Source organism: Carlito syrichta, unplaced genomic scaffold (assembly GCF_000164805.1).
Source record: "Carlito syrichta isolate Samal-C Ts95f unplaced genomic scaffold, Tarsius_syrichta-2.0.1 Scaffold304557, whole genome shotgun sequence".
Taxonomy (NCBI): Eukaryota; Metazoa; Chordata; class Mammalia; order Primates; family Tarsiidae; genus Carlito; species Carlito syrichta.
Genome location: NW_007248653.1, coordinates 105,434 through 120,056, shown reverse-complemented (window position 1 = coordinate 120,056; position 14,623 = coordinate 105,434). Strand labels below are relative to the sequence as shown.

The following is a 14,623-nucleotide window of genomic DNA, read 5'->3' as shown; positions in this document are numbered from 1 at the left end:
CCGGCTAGAAGAAGGTACTTGGTATGTCATAAACATGTAAGGTAACCTTCCACTTAGGTGTTCCTGGTGCTCTACAGATATATTCCTAACATATTTAATAAATATGCCCAGGACCAACTAACCTAGATTATACTCATACATTTAGATGATTTCAGGGACTCTATGGGCCTTTGAGTGTTTTTATTTGGCAATACTATCACTGATAGATTGTCACAGCTCTTATTGAAGGCCTTTTTTTCTTAGTTTCTTCTGTTTCCAGCTCCCTTCCTTGGCTCATAGTAATTTAACCACTATTCAGAACTAGGAAAGACAACAACATACTTTAATGTTTCTCATCACTGCCCCAGTAGGTTCCAGACTCTTCCATATCATGGTTCTTGGGATCATTTCTATTGTTTTTACAAACCCTGAAAGCAACGCCTAGTGCCCCGTGGGTTCCTCTTGGGGATGGTGCAGCACACACATGGGTCACAGAGCATGTCTGGGTGTCACCACACAAGCAGTGCCTCTCTGTTGTCCCAAGTCCTGGGTTGCTCCACTGATTGCACAAGGACAGCAAAGCCACACCAGTGGGGGACAAAACCATCCAGTAGTTTAATTTAGTACCTTTCACCCAAATCAGCTCTGTTCTTCCAAAGAGAATTTGTTAATGTTCGAGAGAAATTTCAGTCGAATCTTCATCTCTTGACAGTCTCCCCTTCATAGTCGCTGAATTGGTCCTTTCCGTTTGATTTTTTCCCCCTGCTATTTTTATCACAGAGACAGAAAAGTTGAAATGTGAGCTTCAGCGTGTGAGTCTTCCTTTTTGGTATCCAGTATCTGGCTTTCCAGAATTTGAGCGCACACCGTCCTCCTACACACACACACACACACACACACACTTTTTGTTGTTAACTGTGGTAGGTGTACTAACCAGTGACAGATGTAAAATCTAAGTTTGCTCTCAGAGATGCACTACCTCATTTTGAGGGGGAAGAAAGTGCTTTTTGCTTCCATAAGGACATAAGCAGGTCTTATGCCTAGACCTACTTGACTCTGGCCACTTCAGCTACGAAGCACATGTATGCATTGTTAGCAGTAAGCGTGGAATGATAAACTATAAAGGCTGCCCTAGAACTTGTTCTGCCCTTAGAGCAAACCCAAACCATCTCAGACAGGTGACAGAAACGCTGTCCCACTTTCAAAATCCTCTACAGAAGATTTTCAACCTAGACAACCTATTCACCTATTCAGAAGACACACTGGGAGGCCTTCATACCTTATTGGCCCCTCTTAGTATAGTAGGAATTCATTTTTTTTCTTGTGGCCTTGGAATCAGAGATCTGTTGGTCAGTTCCTGCTTTGTTACAAAGGGCCCTTTTCAGACTTGGTTCCTTTATCCTTTCCTCTGAAGTCCCTTCCAGAATTTCAGCTCAATTCAACAAATATCTGTAAAGGATAACTTTTGTGCGCCAAGCCCTGGGTCAGACATTGAGGTCTCTGCTCCCAGAGGCCAGCAGTGGGAAGGCCACATCCTAAGCAGTAATACCGACATGATACACATTTGGAGGTGCAGATCAGGGATTGACCCCGCTTGGTTTCTTCCACTTCTCCGTCACTTTGAGTTCCTTCCCTGACATTTCAAGTTGGTGACCCTGCCCTGCTCTATCGCGGTGTCAACTGCAAACCTAGTAAGTCTCAGCCCTGTCATTTCAAGTACAAGAAGTGGAACATCGTAATGGGAAGAGCACTGGAGTAGGAATGGGAAGATCTGAGTTCTGGGTTCCAGTTCTGACTCTGCCTTATGTCTTGGGGCAAGTGACTTAACCTTTCTGAACCTTGGCGTTTTCATCTGCAAATAGAAATATCACCTGGCCTGCCAGCCTTATTGAAGTACTGAGTGGGCATGATTGAAGTATGATAATATGGATGCAAGATATGAACATTATAACGTGCTACACAGGCCAGGCAAGGTGACTCACGGCTGTAATCCCAGTACTTTGGGAGGCCAAAGCGGGAGGATCACTGGAGGCCAGGAGTTCAAGACCAGACTTTGTCTCTGCAAAAAAAAAATTTTTAATTAGCTGAGCATGGTAGCATGTACCTGTCTTCCCAGCTACTCAGGAGGTTGAGGCGGGAGGACCGCTTGAGCCCAAGAGTTGGAGGCTGCAGTGAGCTATGGTCACCCCACTGCACTCCACCCTGGGCAACAGAGCCAGACCCTATTTCTAAGTAAATAATTGCCACACAGATATCATAGCACACGCGGGTGATTTATTTAATTGAAGTTTGAAGCTGGTCTGTGACTCCCATTCAAGAAGCAAGACTGGCTTTGAGGAGAAGCCTGCATTTTCTGGGCATGTTAGCTGCCCTTTCTGAGGGTTTTTCTGAGCCAGGAGAAGTTCGCCTGGCATTCTGGGATTTGCCCTGCCAGCTGGGACAGAGTTCCTTCTCTGATTCCGGAAGGATGTTTTCTACTGATCTGTTCCATCGCTGAATCTACGACTGGGTTATGCATGGCAGAGTCACATGCAGATGTGAGGGCTGTGTGATATCACCCTTTCACCTTTATCTCTGGGCGGCTCAAGGGGCGGAGGCTGGCTGCCCTGGGCCCAAGCTGTTTGGAATACCATCTGATTCTGTTCTTGACACAGCATCACCCTCCATAATCTATAGGCAACCTTCAGGGATAGAATGGGTTAATTCTTTCAGGACCTCAAGTACCCAAACTTTCAGGCAGTTTCCCAAAAAAGTTGGTACACTTTATTTAAACAATAAAAAAATAAAAAAAGGCTAGCCTATTCCCAGAGACCAGTTTATAAATATTCTTTGTAAAAATAACAAACATGAAAGCGGTTTCAAGAAGCCCCATGAAATAGGTTGTAAGAATAGTCCACAGAGTACGTATGGTACCAGAACTTTATACATGTTTGCCCACATATTACAATTTAAAAAGAATGTCCCAGTGTCTAAACTGTCACTCCTGAATAGTCATGTCTTCGTGGGTATTGTGCCTCCTTTCACTGAATAAATACAGAATCTGTTTCCTGCAGTGAGATCACGCCTTCTCCTTCAAGGTGTAAGTCCTTGGTCCCCCCAAAACAATTGAAAGAGGTTTTATCTGGATGTAGGTGGACAGACCTGGTGTTTCTGTATATATTTCCCCCTGATTTCAGCTTAGTTGAATTTCAGTTAAAGAAAGGTTCTCTGCTATCCATCTGTGTCTTCCTCTACCTGTAGCGGTAGAGGAAGGTGGTAAATATTCTTCTAAGGATCGTAGAAGAAGGGCTTGGTAAAGGTCACTAAGAAAGTTTGCGGCCATTTCTACCAGCTGCAGAACAGCTATGTGCGTTCAGGAAGAACTACTTTATAAAGTAGTAGCCTTAAAGACCTGCACACCTGACATGGCGACCCCCTTCCTCAGGTTTCATAGCCGGGAAGTTGTGAAGTTTCTTGTGCGATGTTTTCAGTCTCCGTAGAAAGTATGTACATTTTCTATTTCTGATTGTTGTAGAAAATCACCCTAACTCTTTTGTGATTATCGAAGTTTTTTGAAACATGTTTACATCATGAATTTAATTAAGCCATGACCCTCAAGCACTTTTATCAGATGTGTATGTATCTCCAGTTTGCTAAGGGGAAAACCTGATTTACTTTCCAGACATTCATTTTCCAACGAATTATTTCCAGAAACACATGTTACTCCACAGAGTATAGTACTAGAACTTTCTACATATCTAATTAAATATCTAATCCCATGAAATCAAATTTTCAGTCTGTGCGATACCGCTTAGTGTGATGTAAAGTGAGAAATCTAACTGATTTTTGTAACATAACCCAGAAGTTTTTTTCCCTTTGTTCTGTTGTCTGTCTTGTCTAGCTTTTCCCTCACTTTATTTTGTCCTGTTCTTTAACATCTATTTGTTAGAAACACAAAGTATATTCTGTCTGTATTCATTCCCTGGATGCTTAAGATGTTTTTTCGCTGTGTCCTCTGTTTTTACTTATATCATCTTCGCTTTACTGTGTACGGGACATGGTTTCTCACCTATTCACGTGCCATTAAAGATGCAGTATTAACCAATTGGCTCCTATAAAGTGTCAGTATTTTGTGTTTATTTGGAAAACCTTAAGGCAGCCTTGCAAATAAATACTAAAACCGTGCTCGCCCATAAAAGTCGTTTGCTCTACTCAACTGGCATAGATGGCTTAATGTTTGGTGTACTCACCAGGTTATCTGCGTGTAACTAATAGCTCTTAGTCCCCAAAGACAATTTTTGTAAAGAGGAAATAAAGGCTTTCTTTTCTTCTACAATACCAAAAATGATTGTGGAATATTACGCCCATATTCAGATTTGTTGTGTGGGCAGCCAAGTTTTCCATCTGTAGTCTGCCTTTGCATTAGAGCTAAAACTGACTCACTATTCCCTGCCTCAGTTTCCCTGTTTTTTATATAAACCCATCCTCTCCCTCCTGTTTTTGCGGGCATCAGTAAAAACAGGTGATTGCTGCACCTGAAGGCAGTTGCTGGGTATACCTGGAAACCACTGCATCTCTACTGGCCTGTTCCTATGTAATCTTTGCATAATGTTATCCTTCTCTTTCTTCCATTTCCCTATCACCAACCCCTATAGAGTCGGGATATAAGCCCAGAAGAGATAGATTTAAAGAATGAACCTTGGTATAAATTCTTTTCGGAATTGGAGTTTGGGAAACCGGTAAGTTTAATAGCTTCAGTGGTTATACGCCTTTTAAGATCATGCTGTTGGTGCATTGTTACTGCTCGAGAATCAGATCTATTTGTAAGGAGTCAGGAGGTGGGGCGCAGTCGTGTTGGGTTTCTGTAAAGGGATTGTCTTTCCTGAAACACTCCAACCTGTGAGACTTCTTTGGTCTTACTTCTCCGAGGAAGGACAGTGAGCTCTGGAAGTATATCTTGCCGGAATATCCCAGAGAGACACAGATAATCACTGCTTGTCTTGGCCACTCCTGCCACTGAGAGCAGATGTCACATGCCTTGTGGATGGCGTTATTTCAACCCTTGATTCGCTTCCTTGACCAAAGTCTTTATGACATACGGAAAGCAAGCAGGAAAATGCACAGCACACCGAGAAGGCCAGCATTGTCACTGCTGTCAATAGTGTTTTTCAAAGCACACATGTGGCCAGGCTCAGTGGCTCAGCCTGTAATCCCAGCACTTTGGGAGACTGAGGTGAGTGGACTGCCTGAGCCCACGGGTTTGAGACCAGCCCGGGCAACTTGGTGAGACCTTGTCTCTACAATTAAAAAAAAAAAACCCAAAAAACAAGAAACAAAACTAGCCGGGCGTGGTAGTGCACATCTGTAGTTCCAGCTCCTTGGAAGTCTGAGGTGGAAGGATCACCAGAGCCCAGCAGGTTGACACTGGAGTAGCCGTGAGTGTGCCGAGGCACTCCAGCCTGGGTGACAGAGTGAGACTCCAACCCAAAAAATAAATAAATAAAAGCACACATGCTATAAAGAGAAGGGAAGTGCCAAAGCAGGCCTCTTTGGGCAGATGTGACCCACAAAGGCAACCCCATTATAGGTGACTTTCAGGGAATTATTTTTATGAGTTAGGGTAGCATTTCCTAACACTTGAAATGGGAGTTAGGAATTCTAGCATTTTTAGGGTTCAGCCTGAGCTTCCCCATGACATCTCTGACTTGGCCTTGGTACAAATTGACCCCGGATACTTTAAGGAGGATTTTCCTAGCCCTGCACCCAGAAGAACTTCAGATGGAAGGGAGAATTGAGCCCATCCTTTCACTAGAGACTAGGACTGGAAACCGACTTCAGAACTCTCATCTTAATTATTACGGCTGCAAAAAGGAATTTACAGGTGGAGTTGAGTGTATAAAAACATTGTATTAGACGACGGTATGAGACCTTAAGCACTGAATCCAGCTTTTGAATGACTGTGGTCTGGGATGATACTGTTATTTGAAGGCAGGCGTGAATTTTCTAGTTCAGTAAAATGTTAAATGCCACGATGCATTTTTTCATTAAGACGAAGACAAAGAGAAATGAAGCGGGTGCTCTGGAATGACTCGTGTGATTTAGCAGTGCCGAGCTTTGAAAGCACAGGCATCTTCTGAGTTGGGAGCACCAGACTTGCAAACAGCCTGCTTCTTGCTCTTTTCTGGTCCCTCCTAGACTCGGGCTCCCGATAGCCGCTGAGCTGTCCTGGATGAACAGCACCACCTAGTGACCGGTGGAGAGGGACGCGTCTAACCCAAAGCCGGCACCCTTCTCCCCTTCCCCCCCAGACATTGGTGCACACCTCATTTATTCTTTCTCTCCTTTTTTTCTCTGCTGTTCATCATTCCGACATCTATTAAGTCTACCTTTTTCACACTGCAGATATTTGTCGGTATCCTCACCCTTTCCCTTTTCTTCTTTTTCTTAAAACCCGCTCAGTTATCTCACACAAAAAAAGCTTTTGCTTTATTAGTTCTCCTCCCCCCTAAAAAAGACCATTATTGTAGCAATAATGCCATAGTTTCATCAAGGAAAGCAAACGTTATTAGTTTTAAATTATGTTTAATAAAGATTCCATGCACCGTGGCTCATGCCTGTAACCCCAGCACTTTGAGAGGCTGAGGTGGGAGGATTGCCTGAGCCCAGGAGTTTGAGACCAGCCTGGGCAGCTTGGTGAGACCTTGTCTCTGCAATCAATCAAAAAATAAGCCAGGCATGGTGGTGTGTGTCTGTATTCCAGCTATTCGGGAGGCTGAGGCAGAAGGATTGCCCGAGTCCAGCAGGTCAAGGCTGCGGCGGCCATGAGCATGCCACTGCTCTCCAGCCAAGGCAACAGAGTGAGCCATCGACTCAAAAAAAAAAAATTCAATGCCATGGATTTTTAAAGTCCCTTTCAGAATCCAAAAATTTCTGGCCACCTCATCTGCTAAATAACTAAACTAGTTTTATCTGAAATAATTAGTGTTTAGGAAAAATTATGAAAATTTTTTTTCTAATTAAATGTTTGGTCTGTTTGACCAAATTATCATCACAAATAATTTTTCTTGACAACAGATATTATTCCAGTCCCGGTATACATTAAATAGGCTCTGTGAATAGCTTAGTAAATTAACACTGTTTCTACTGAAAACTCCAGTCTGAGTTTTCACTACTTAAGACAGAGGTTGAGAACACAGTCCGTTTATATGAGAGCCTTTCTATCACTTGTATCCCTACTCCATTGCTCTAACTGACCCTTACTTATTTAAAGACTTCGAGATGCTTTTCCAAAATGTCATTTCCTCTGTGCATTCCTTGCACAAACTCCAGAATCCCGCTAATGTGACTACTCCCTTTTGTGTAGGCCTTCCTTTAAAAGATAATACTTTCGAAAATTTGCCAGAATAACTTAGTCTGTGTCTGTATTCTGAGGACCAGCACTGAGATAACTCTTTGTTCCAGTCTGAGGCATCCTAAGGGTGGGCTTCTTATCTAACTGGGCCAACAGGACTTGGGGAAGAATTTTTTAACTTCTCTTCTTACCCCTGACACAAAAGAGTAAGAGACACAAACAAAAGTGGCGTAAGCCATGGGAGGCGTTTTGGAACATTTTCCAGCCGTTTAGAAGCAGAGTGACTGAGGTCGCGGGTTCGAGACCCACCTGGGCAACGTGGCGAGACCTCATCTCTACAATAAATAAAAAAATGAGCCGGGCATGGTAGCGTGCGCCTAGTTCCAGCTACTTGGAAGGCTGAGGCAGAAGGATCGTTGGAGCCCAGCAGATCGAGGCTGCGGTGGCCGGGAGTGGCCACTGCACTCTAGTCTGGCGACAGAGTGAGACTCTGACTCAAAAAAAAAAAAAAAAAAAAAAAAGAAGCAGAGTGAAATTAAACTCCTGCCAGATGGTGTGGATTCACAATTCTACCTTTTTTTTCCCCCTCTCATACCAACTGGGGACCACATCCTCCGAGTACAGTCTACCAGAACTCAGAGTCTAGACATTGACCCTGAATGCCTTTTCTCCTCAGACTCTTCACTTAAAGCCACCCAAAATCAACTGAAATGTCAACAAGATCCTGACTATAATACCTTTTTAGCTGTAACACATCACAGACCAGCAAATAGTTCAAGACTCCAGTGACCATTTTGGAAAGAGTTATTTAAAATCAATTTAATTTGTAAACACTGTCCTGTTTTTACAGTAAAGAAAGAAATGAGTAGGGGTCCCATAAGTGACTTAAAAAGTCTACTTCCTCAGATGAGTGTTCCAAGTGAATTAAGTGTTAAAGGTGAATGATAATTGCAAATATTACTTATTTTGCACAATGCAGAATGTACATGAACAGAGAAGACATGACTGACCTGTCAGTGTCAGTGGTGAACACACGTGAAATCAGATTACTTTTCATTTGCAGATTCGTTACAAAGAGCCTGGGTATCAGCTCTTTCTTCTCTTCTTTTGTCTAATTTCTGCAGAAATTGACCTGATTTCTCTCCATAAATTCAAGGCAGAATTTCACACAGTAGCCTAATTTGAATGCTTATACAGAGTCGGTTATAATGAAAATTGTAGAAAGTTTTCGGAGCTGCCGGGCGTGGTGGCTCATGCCTGTAATCTCAGCACTTTGGGAGGCCGAGGTGAGAGGATTGCCTGAGCCCAGGGGTTCTAGACAAGCCTGGGCAACTTGGCAAAACCTCATCTCTACAATAAATCAAAAATTTAGTCGGGCGTAGTGGTACACACCTGTGGTTCCAGCTACTTGGAAGACTGGGGAGGAAGAATGGCCTGAGCCCAACAGGTCAAGGCTGTGGTGGCCGTGACCGTGCCACTGCACTCCAGCTTGGCAACAGAGTGAGACTTGGATTCAAAAAAAAAAAAAAAAAATCAGAGCTGTGAATGATCGCCCATGTTGCATCTCCTCAGAAGTCGTTATATAAGAAAGTTCAAGTCTGAGCAGGCAGAATGAGACGCTCCGCTCAGTGGGAGAGAGGTTCTAGGGTTAGAAGTGACCTGGACCTTCTGAATGTCCTATCCTCCCTCATTACACTTACAACGATCTCCCACCAGATTTCCATCTTAGGAATACAACTCTCATTCTGACACGAAGGATTAAAAAAGAAAATGAAAATTACCTCTCAGCTTCCCATTTAAATTCTAAGTTTAAACTTTGTTCTCTAAGGGGGATGGAAAGTATACGTCTACCACCAGGAGTTATTATCAACATCTAATTAAACTGGAAAAAGAGATTTCAAAATTGCTGGGGTGAGATTGCCGGGTGCCCTATTAAAGACCCATTTTTGTACACAGATTCTAACGCCAAAAACCACAGAAAGTACTTTTAGCTTAGCTTCCTGTCCAGACCCACACATTTGTTAATACAGGATAAATTTTTACAGCAGAGGAAGACTGCCTCAAAAATGTAGACTCTTCAGTGTCAATCTCATTAAAAGAACAGTGAGGAATTTTAAAGTTTCTGTTTTTGTTCAAATTCGTGTTGATGCTTTTCCCCCACCCTTTTTTTTTTTCCTTTTTCTTTTCTCTTTTTTTAAGTTTTCAGTATTTCGAATCCAAGGATGAGTTGCCTTTGAGACACAGACATAGAAACAGACTTCTTAGGTAATGGTCCCGGCTCCCAAGTCCCCCAGGCTTCTCCTCGGGGCAGGCAGCCTTGTGTCCGAGACCGAGACCGAGACCGTAGACAGTGCCCACCCCCTTCGCTCTTGAGTCCACCTTTCTGTGTTGATACGGTTCTCCTAATGTGCCCCTCCTTGTTTGAGCCAGTCTCCATGTTTGTCTTATGTCTTTATGCTCATTTCTTCATTTCCTCCTCTGCTTCCCGTCAGCCTCCCAAAAAGATATGGGATTATACTCCTGGAGACTGCTCTATCCTTCCTAGAGAGGATAGAAAGGTAATTCCGCTGTGCCTCCTCCGTCGGACTGTGTGTGTGCGCTCTAGCCTTGGTTAGCGTGAGTGTGTTGTGGGTTTGTTTTGTTTTGTTTTCTGAGATCACTTTGTTTTGTTTTGTTTTTTTCTTTTTAACTTGGTGACAACCTTTTTTTTGGCTTGGTGATAAAAAAAACTATTTAACAAAGTCTCTAAGACATATACTAATGTTTAGAGGTTGTTCAAGCAATTACTTATTTTTCTGACATAAAGTATTTGTCACAGACACCATACTCTGAAAAGAGAGGAAATAGGTATTTCCTTAAAGGTAAGGTTTTTGTGGTATTTGTAGTTCTCTTTAGCAAGTAGAATAGATTTTTGAAACTCTGATTACCTCAGGACTTTTTATTTTATATACCTAATGCTGCATTTTCTGTTTTCATGTCTTTAACTAATTTCTGGTGAGCTCTTGGTTTTAGTCATGCCATCTTGGCTTTCTGAAAGTCTAACACTAAAAAATATATATTTTTTTCATTTTTCAAACTTAACCTTCCATTCTTTCTCCTTTTCCTCTAAACTAAACATTCTTTCCCATCTTTTCTTTCTCGAACCAGACTAACCTAAACAAAGACCTCGACCTCTGCCAGACAGAGTTAGAGGCAGATTTAGAAAAAGTGGAGACGCTTAATAAAGCACCCAGTGCAGACGTGCCACAGGTATTTCCCAGTTTTTCTCATGCCATCAGTTCCTCGTCTGGCTCTGCCTCATTTTTTTGTTCGAGGTTTTTGACTTAGTCGAGGGGATGGGCGGCAATGCTGGTTATTTAAGCTGCATGGCTTTCTGACGCCTGGGCTAGACTCCCCCCTCCCCCACCCAGTTCATTTTTTGCTTGGATTTCTTTTGAGCTTGGCATCTTCCTTAAAGGGGATTCTTCACACTTACGCAGAGTGGCTGGTGATTTAACTCCCCCCCCCGAACCCCCATGTTATACTCTTTCTCTGCTTTCAAGGGGGTGACCATTTAATTTCCCTTCTTTCGCCTCTGTGCACCATCTCTGAATTTTCAGGGAGGCATTTTTGGCCATTTCCTTGTCTTTTTTTCAGCCCTGGGAGATGCCAACCTCAGAGACCCTTTTGAAAAGCGCAGCAGCAGTGATGTGGGTGCCTCTCCTGTGCATGGCGCTGTCCGAATAGTAGTGTTTGCCATTTTAAAGGCCAGAAAGTTCTCAATGAAAAAAATGCACTCAGACATCAGACATCCTGGACACCAAGGAGTGTTTGAAATGGAACCTGCATTGGTGTTTTAAGGGGAGATAAGCAAAATGTGTTTTATCAAAGGAAGGAGAGCTGGGTGCGATGGCTCAAGCCAGTCATCCCAGCCCTTTGGGAGGCTGAGGTGAGAGGACTGCCTGAGCTCAGGGGTTCAAGACCAGCCTGGGCAACTTGGTGAGAACTCGTCTCTACAATAAATCGAAAAATAAGCCTGGCGTGGTGACGCGCGCCTGTAGTCCCAGCTACTTGGAAGGCTGAGATGGAAGGATCACCTGAACCCAGCAGGTCGAGGCTGCAGTGACTGTGACCATGCTACTGCACTCCAACCTGGGCAATAGAGTGAGACTCCAACTCAAAAAAAAAAAAGAAGAGGAAGGGAGAGAGAGAGAGAGAGAGAGAAAGAGACCATGGTAAATAGACTTTAAGGGGAAACAAGAAAAAATGTTTGCAGAACTGTCCCCAGAGCTCCCTGACAAAACAAGAGAGACTCTTAAAAGGAAAGGATATCTTTAGAGAAGATAAAAAAAGGAATGTGGATACTGCTGAAAAAGCTAGGAAGGTCCACAATCTGTGGCAGGAAGAGGGGAAACTGCTGGCGAATCCATGTCCTACTTAAATAGAACCGAGACAAGGAACGTCAGACCGGCTCCTGGAGGAACCTGGGGATGAGAAGTCACGTGAGCACCGGAGACTCCAACTAGAGAAGGCGTGAAGAGACCGGGGGTTTGGGGGGCTGGTTAAAGAGAGAAGCTGCAGAGCTGCAGGCTGGCCGGGGAGTTGGGATTGGGGTATCCGGAGTTCCCGGAGCATGAGGGAGCCTGCCAGGCCAGAGATGGGTCCCAGGCTCTCCTTCAGAACTTGAAGGTGGGTGGAGAAGGCAGGATGGGACCGGGGTGGGGTGGGGTGTGCTGAGCTTTCAATCAGGGTGGAGACAGGAACCAGGTATAGCCACTGTGGGGTCAAAGGTTCAAGGTGGGAGGCAATCACAGCTACTCTGGAGGTCTGAGATGACACACTGGCCAAAAACGGATTAGAGGGCACGAAAGTAGAACGAAATACTAAGAGAATGCCTGTAACCTTTGCGAGAATGGGAGGCAGTTGGGGGAACCCCTAGGGGCAGAGCCTGCTTCTGGTACCCAGAACCCAGCCCGGGCCAGGTGGGCAGAGAAGAGTTCTGATGCATACATGAGTCATCTTCACGTTGTTTCACTTACCTGGTGCCCATTTGACCTGAATATGTATGTATAAGACATGCCATGGCAGGTTCTAAATCAGTACCACAAAAGGAACTCAGCCTTCCGGGCCTTGACAGTTTAGCCCCGCTCGTAAATAAAAGGCCCATCAGGGCACAGCAGTGCCTGCTGAAAGCTAAGCGGATGGCAGGGGCTCAGAGTGCCCAAAGACAGAGAAATCTTGTGGAAATTCAAGAAGGCTTCTCGGAGTTAGCCAAGATCCTCAAGGGCAGAGGAAGCTTAGGTACGTGGTGTAACATGGGCATTATCATGAGGCATAGAGAAAGCAGTAGGAAGAACACAGAACACAGATGCGCACGTGTCTAAGGTGTATTCAAAGAGTAAGACAAGTAGCTGGAATAGCAAATTCGGGGTGGGAATAGTGGGGGATGGATTTGGGAAGGAGTGACCCTGGAGTGGAGAGGCTCAGAAAATATGGCTGAGGGAATGATTGGGGCTGACCGCAGACCAGCGATGTGATACACATAATTTTTTCGGGACAGTTGGTTCCGTGCTCTAGGCAGAAGAAGGCATTAGTCCGGGCGTGTGGGAGTGAGAGCCCATGCTGATGCAGCAACGTCAGGCAGGGAGGGTCGACGTGCGAGAGAGGGCCAGAGAAATTGCAGCGGGACGTTTTAACTAACTGGCGTGAAGATCAAAGCACTGGGGGTGGATAGAGACAAAGACCCCTGCAGGGTTTTGCCCAAATAACTAGAAGAAGGACATGAGCACATCGCATAAAAAGCCGGGGCTGGGCACAGTGGCCAGTGCCTGTAATCCACTCCTCTCAGGCAGAGATGAGTGGATTGCCTGAGTCCAGGGGTTCAAGACTAGCCTGGGCAACTTGGCAAGTCCTCGCTTCTACAATACATCAAAAAATTAGCCGGTCATGGTGGCGCATGCCTTGGTTCCAGCTACTTGGGAGGCTGAGACAGAAGGACTGCCTGAGCACATCAGGTTGAGGCTGCGGTGATGGCGAGTGAACTACTGCATTCCAACCTGGGGAACAGAGAGAGACTCCGACTCAAAAAAAGATAGAAAGAAAGAAAGAGAAAGCTGGGAAGAGTATTGGGTGAGGGAGTTGGTTTTAGGTAATTCTCCTTTGAGGCGTCCATCAGGTACCATGGAGGAAATGTCCAGGTGATGGCTACAGCCCTAAGACTAGGCCTCAGGAGAGAAGCAGGAGCTCCAGAAGGCAGTTGGAGTCACCTGAGGTGGTGATGGTGGAAGCCCTGGGAGTGGACGAAGGGGTGCACAAGAAAATCACGTCGAGAGAAAGGATGTGACAGCGAGAACCACCCATGGGGATGTTGGGCGGCGTGGACCAGGAGAAGGGAAAAGGCCGGACCAGCAAAGTTCCAGAAGGTGCAGAAAGCTAGGGATGGAGCAAGCGGAGAAAGTATGAGAACCACCCAGAGCTCCAGAGAGGTCCAGAAAGATGGACTGTGATGAAAGGTCAACGGATGTTATAATAAGAGGTTTCTAAATACTTTGGAGGCCGGGCACGGTGGCTCACGCCTGCAAACCCAGTACTTTGGGAGGCCAAGGTAGCAGGATTGCTTAAACCCAGGAGTTTGAGATCACCACGGGCAACAAGGCGAGACCTCATCTCTACAAAAAAAAAAATCAAAAAATTAGCCAGGCATGGTGGCATGCACCTGTAGTCCCAGCTACTTGTGAGGCTGAGGTGGGAAGATTGCCTGAGCCCAGGAAATCAAGGCTGTGGTGAGCTGTGACCATGCCACTGCACTCCAGCCTGGGCAACAGAGTGAAACCCTGACTCTAGGTTGATTGATAGGGGGGAGAGAGAGAGAGAGAGAGAAACCCTAACTCTAGATTGATAGATAGATAGATAGATAGATAGATAGATAGATAGATAGATAGATAGATAGATAGATAGATAGATAGATAGATATAGAAACCCTCTAGGTTGATTAATAGATGATAGATAGACAGATAGATAGTGAAACCTTGACTCTAGGTTGATAGATAGATAGATAAACCCTGACTCTAGGTTGATAGATGATAGATAGAAAGAAAGAAAGATGGATGGATAGACAGATAGATAAACGCTGAGTCTAGGTTGATTGATAGTAGGTGATAGATAGACAGACAGACTGACTTTGGAGATTGCTAGGTGAGTAGTTGGAGTTAGAGTATGTGGCAAAGACTTAGGGCATCCTGCAGGGTACAGCACTGCTTTAAAAGGTGTGATCATGAGCCGGGCTCAGTGGCTCAGCCTGTCATCCCACGCCTTTGGGAGGCTGAGGTGAGTGGA

At 44.7% G+C, this 14,623-nt stretch overlaps 1 protein-coding gene across 4 annotated transcripts in view; it reads left to right on the top strand.

Annotated features, from left to right (window-relative positions):
• The window catches only part of SORBS1 (sorbin and SH3 domain containing 1), a 274,935-nt gene that overhangs the window by 193,936 nt on the left and 66,376 nt on the right, over positions 1–14,623 (top strand). For 2 of the 4 annotated variants that reach the window (XM_021713459.1, XM_021713457.1), the window contains 2 exons: positions 4,614–4,697; positions 10,457–10,558. The exons of 1 other annotated variant lie outside the window; for it this stretch is intronic. In XM_021713459.1, coding sequence (XP_021569134.1) covers positions 4,614–4,697; positions 10,457–10,558 — 186 coding nt within the window. Of the gene's footprint in view, positions 1–4,613; positions 4,698–9,801; positions 9,868–10,456; positions 10,559–14,623 lie in introns of all 4 variants that reach the window. One more of the 4 variants, XM_021713458.1, reaches the window with a different exon arrangement.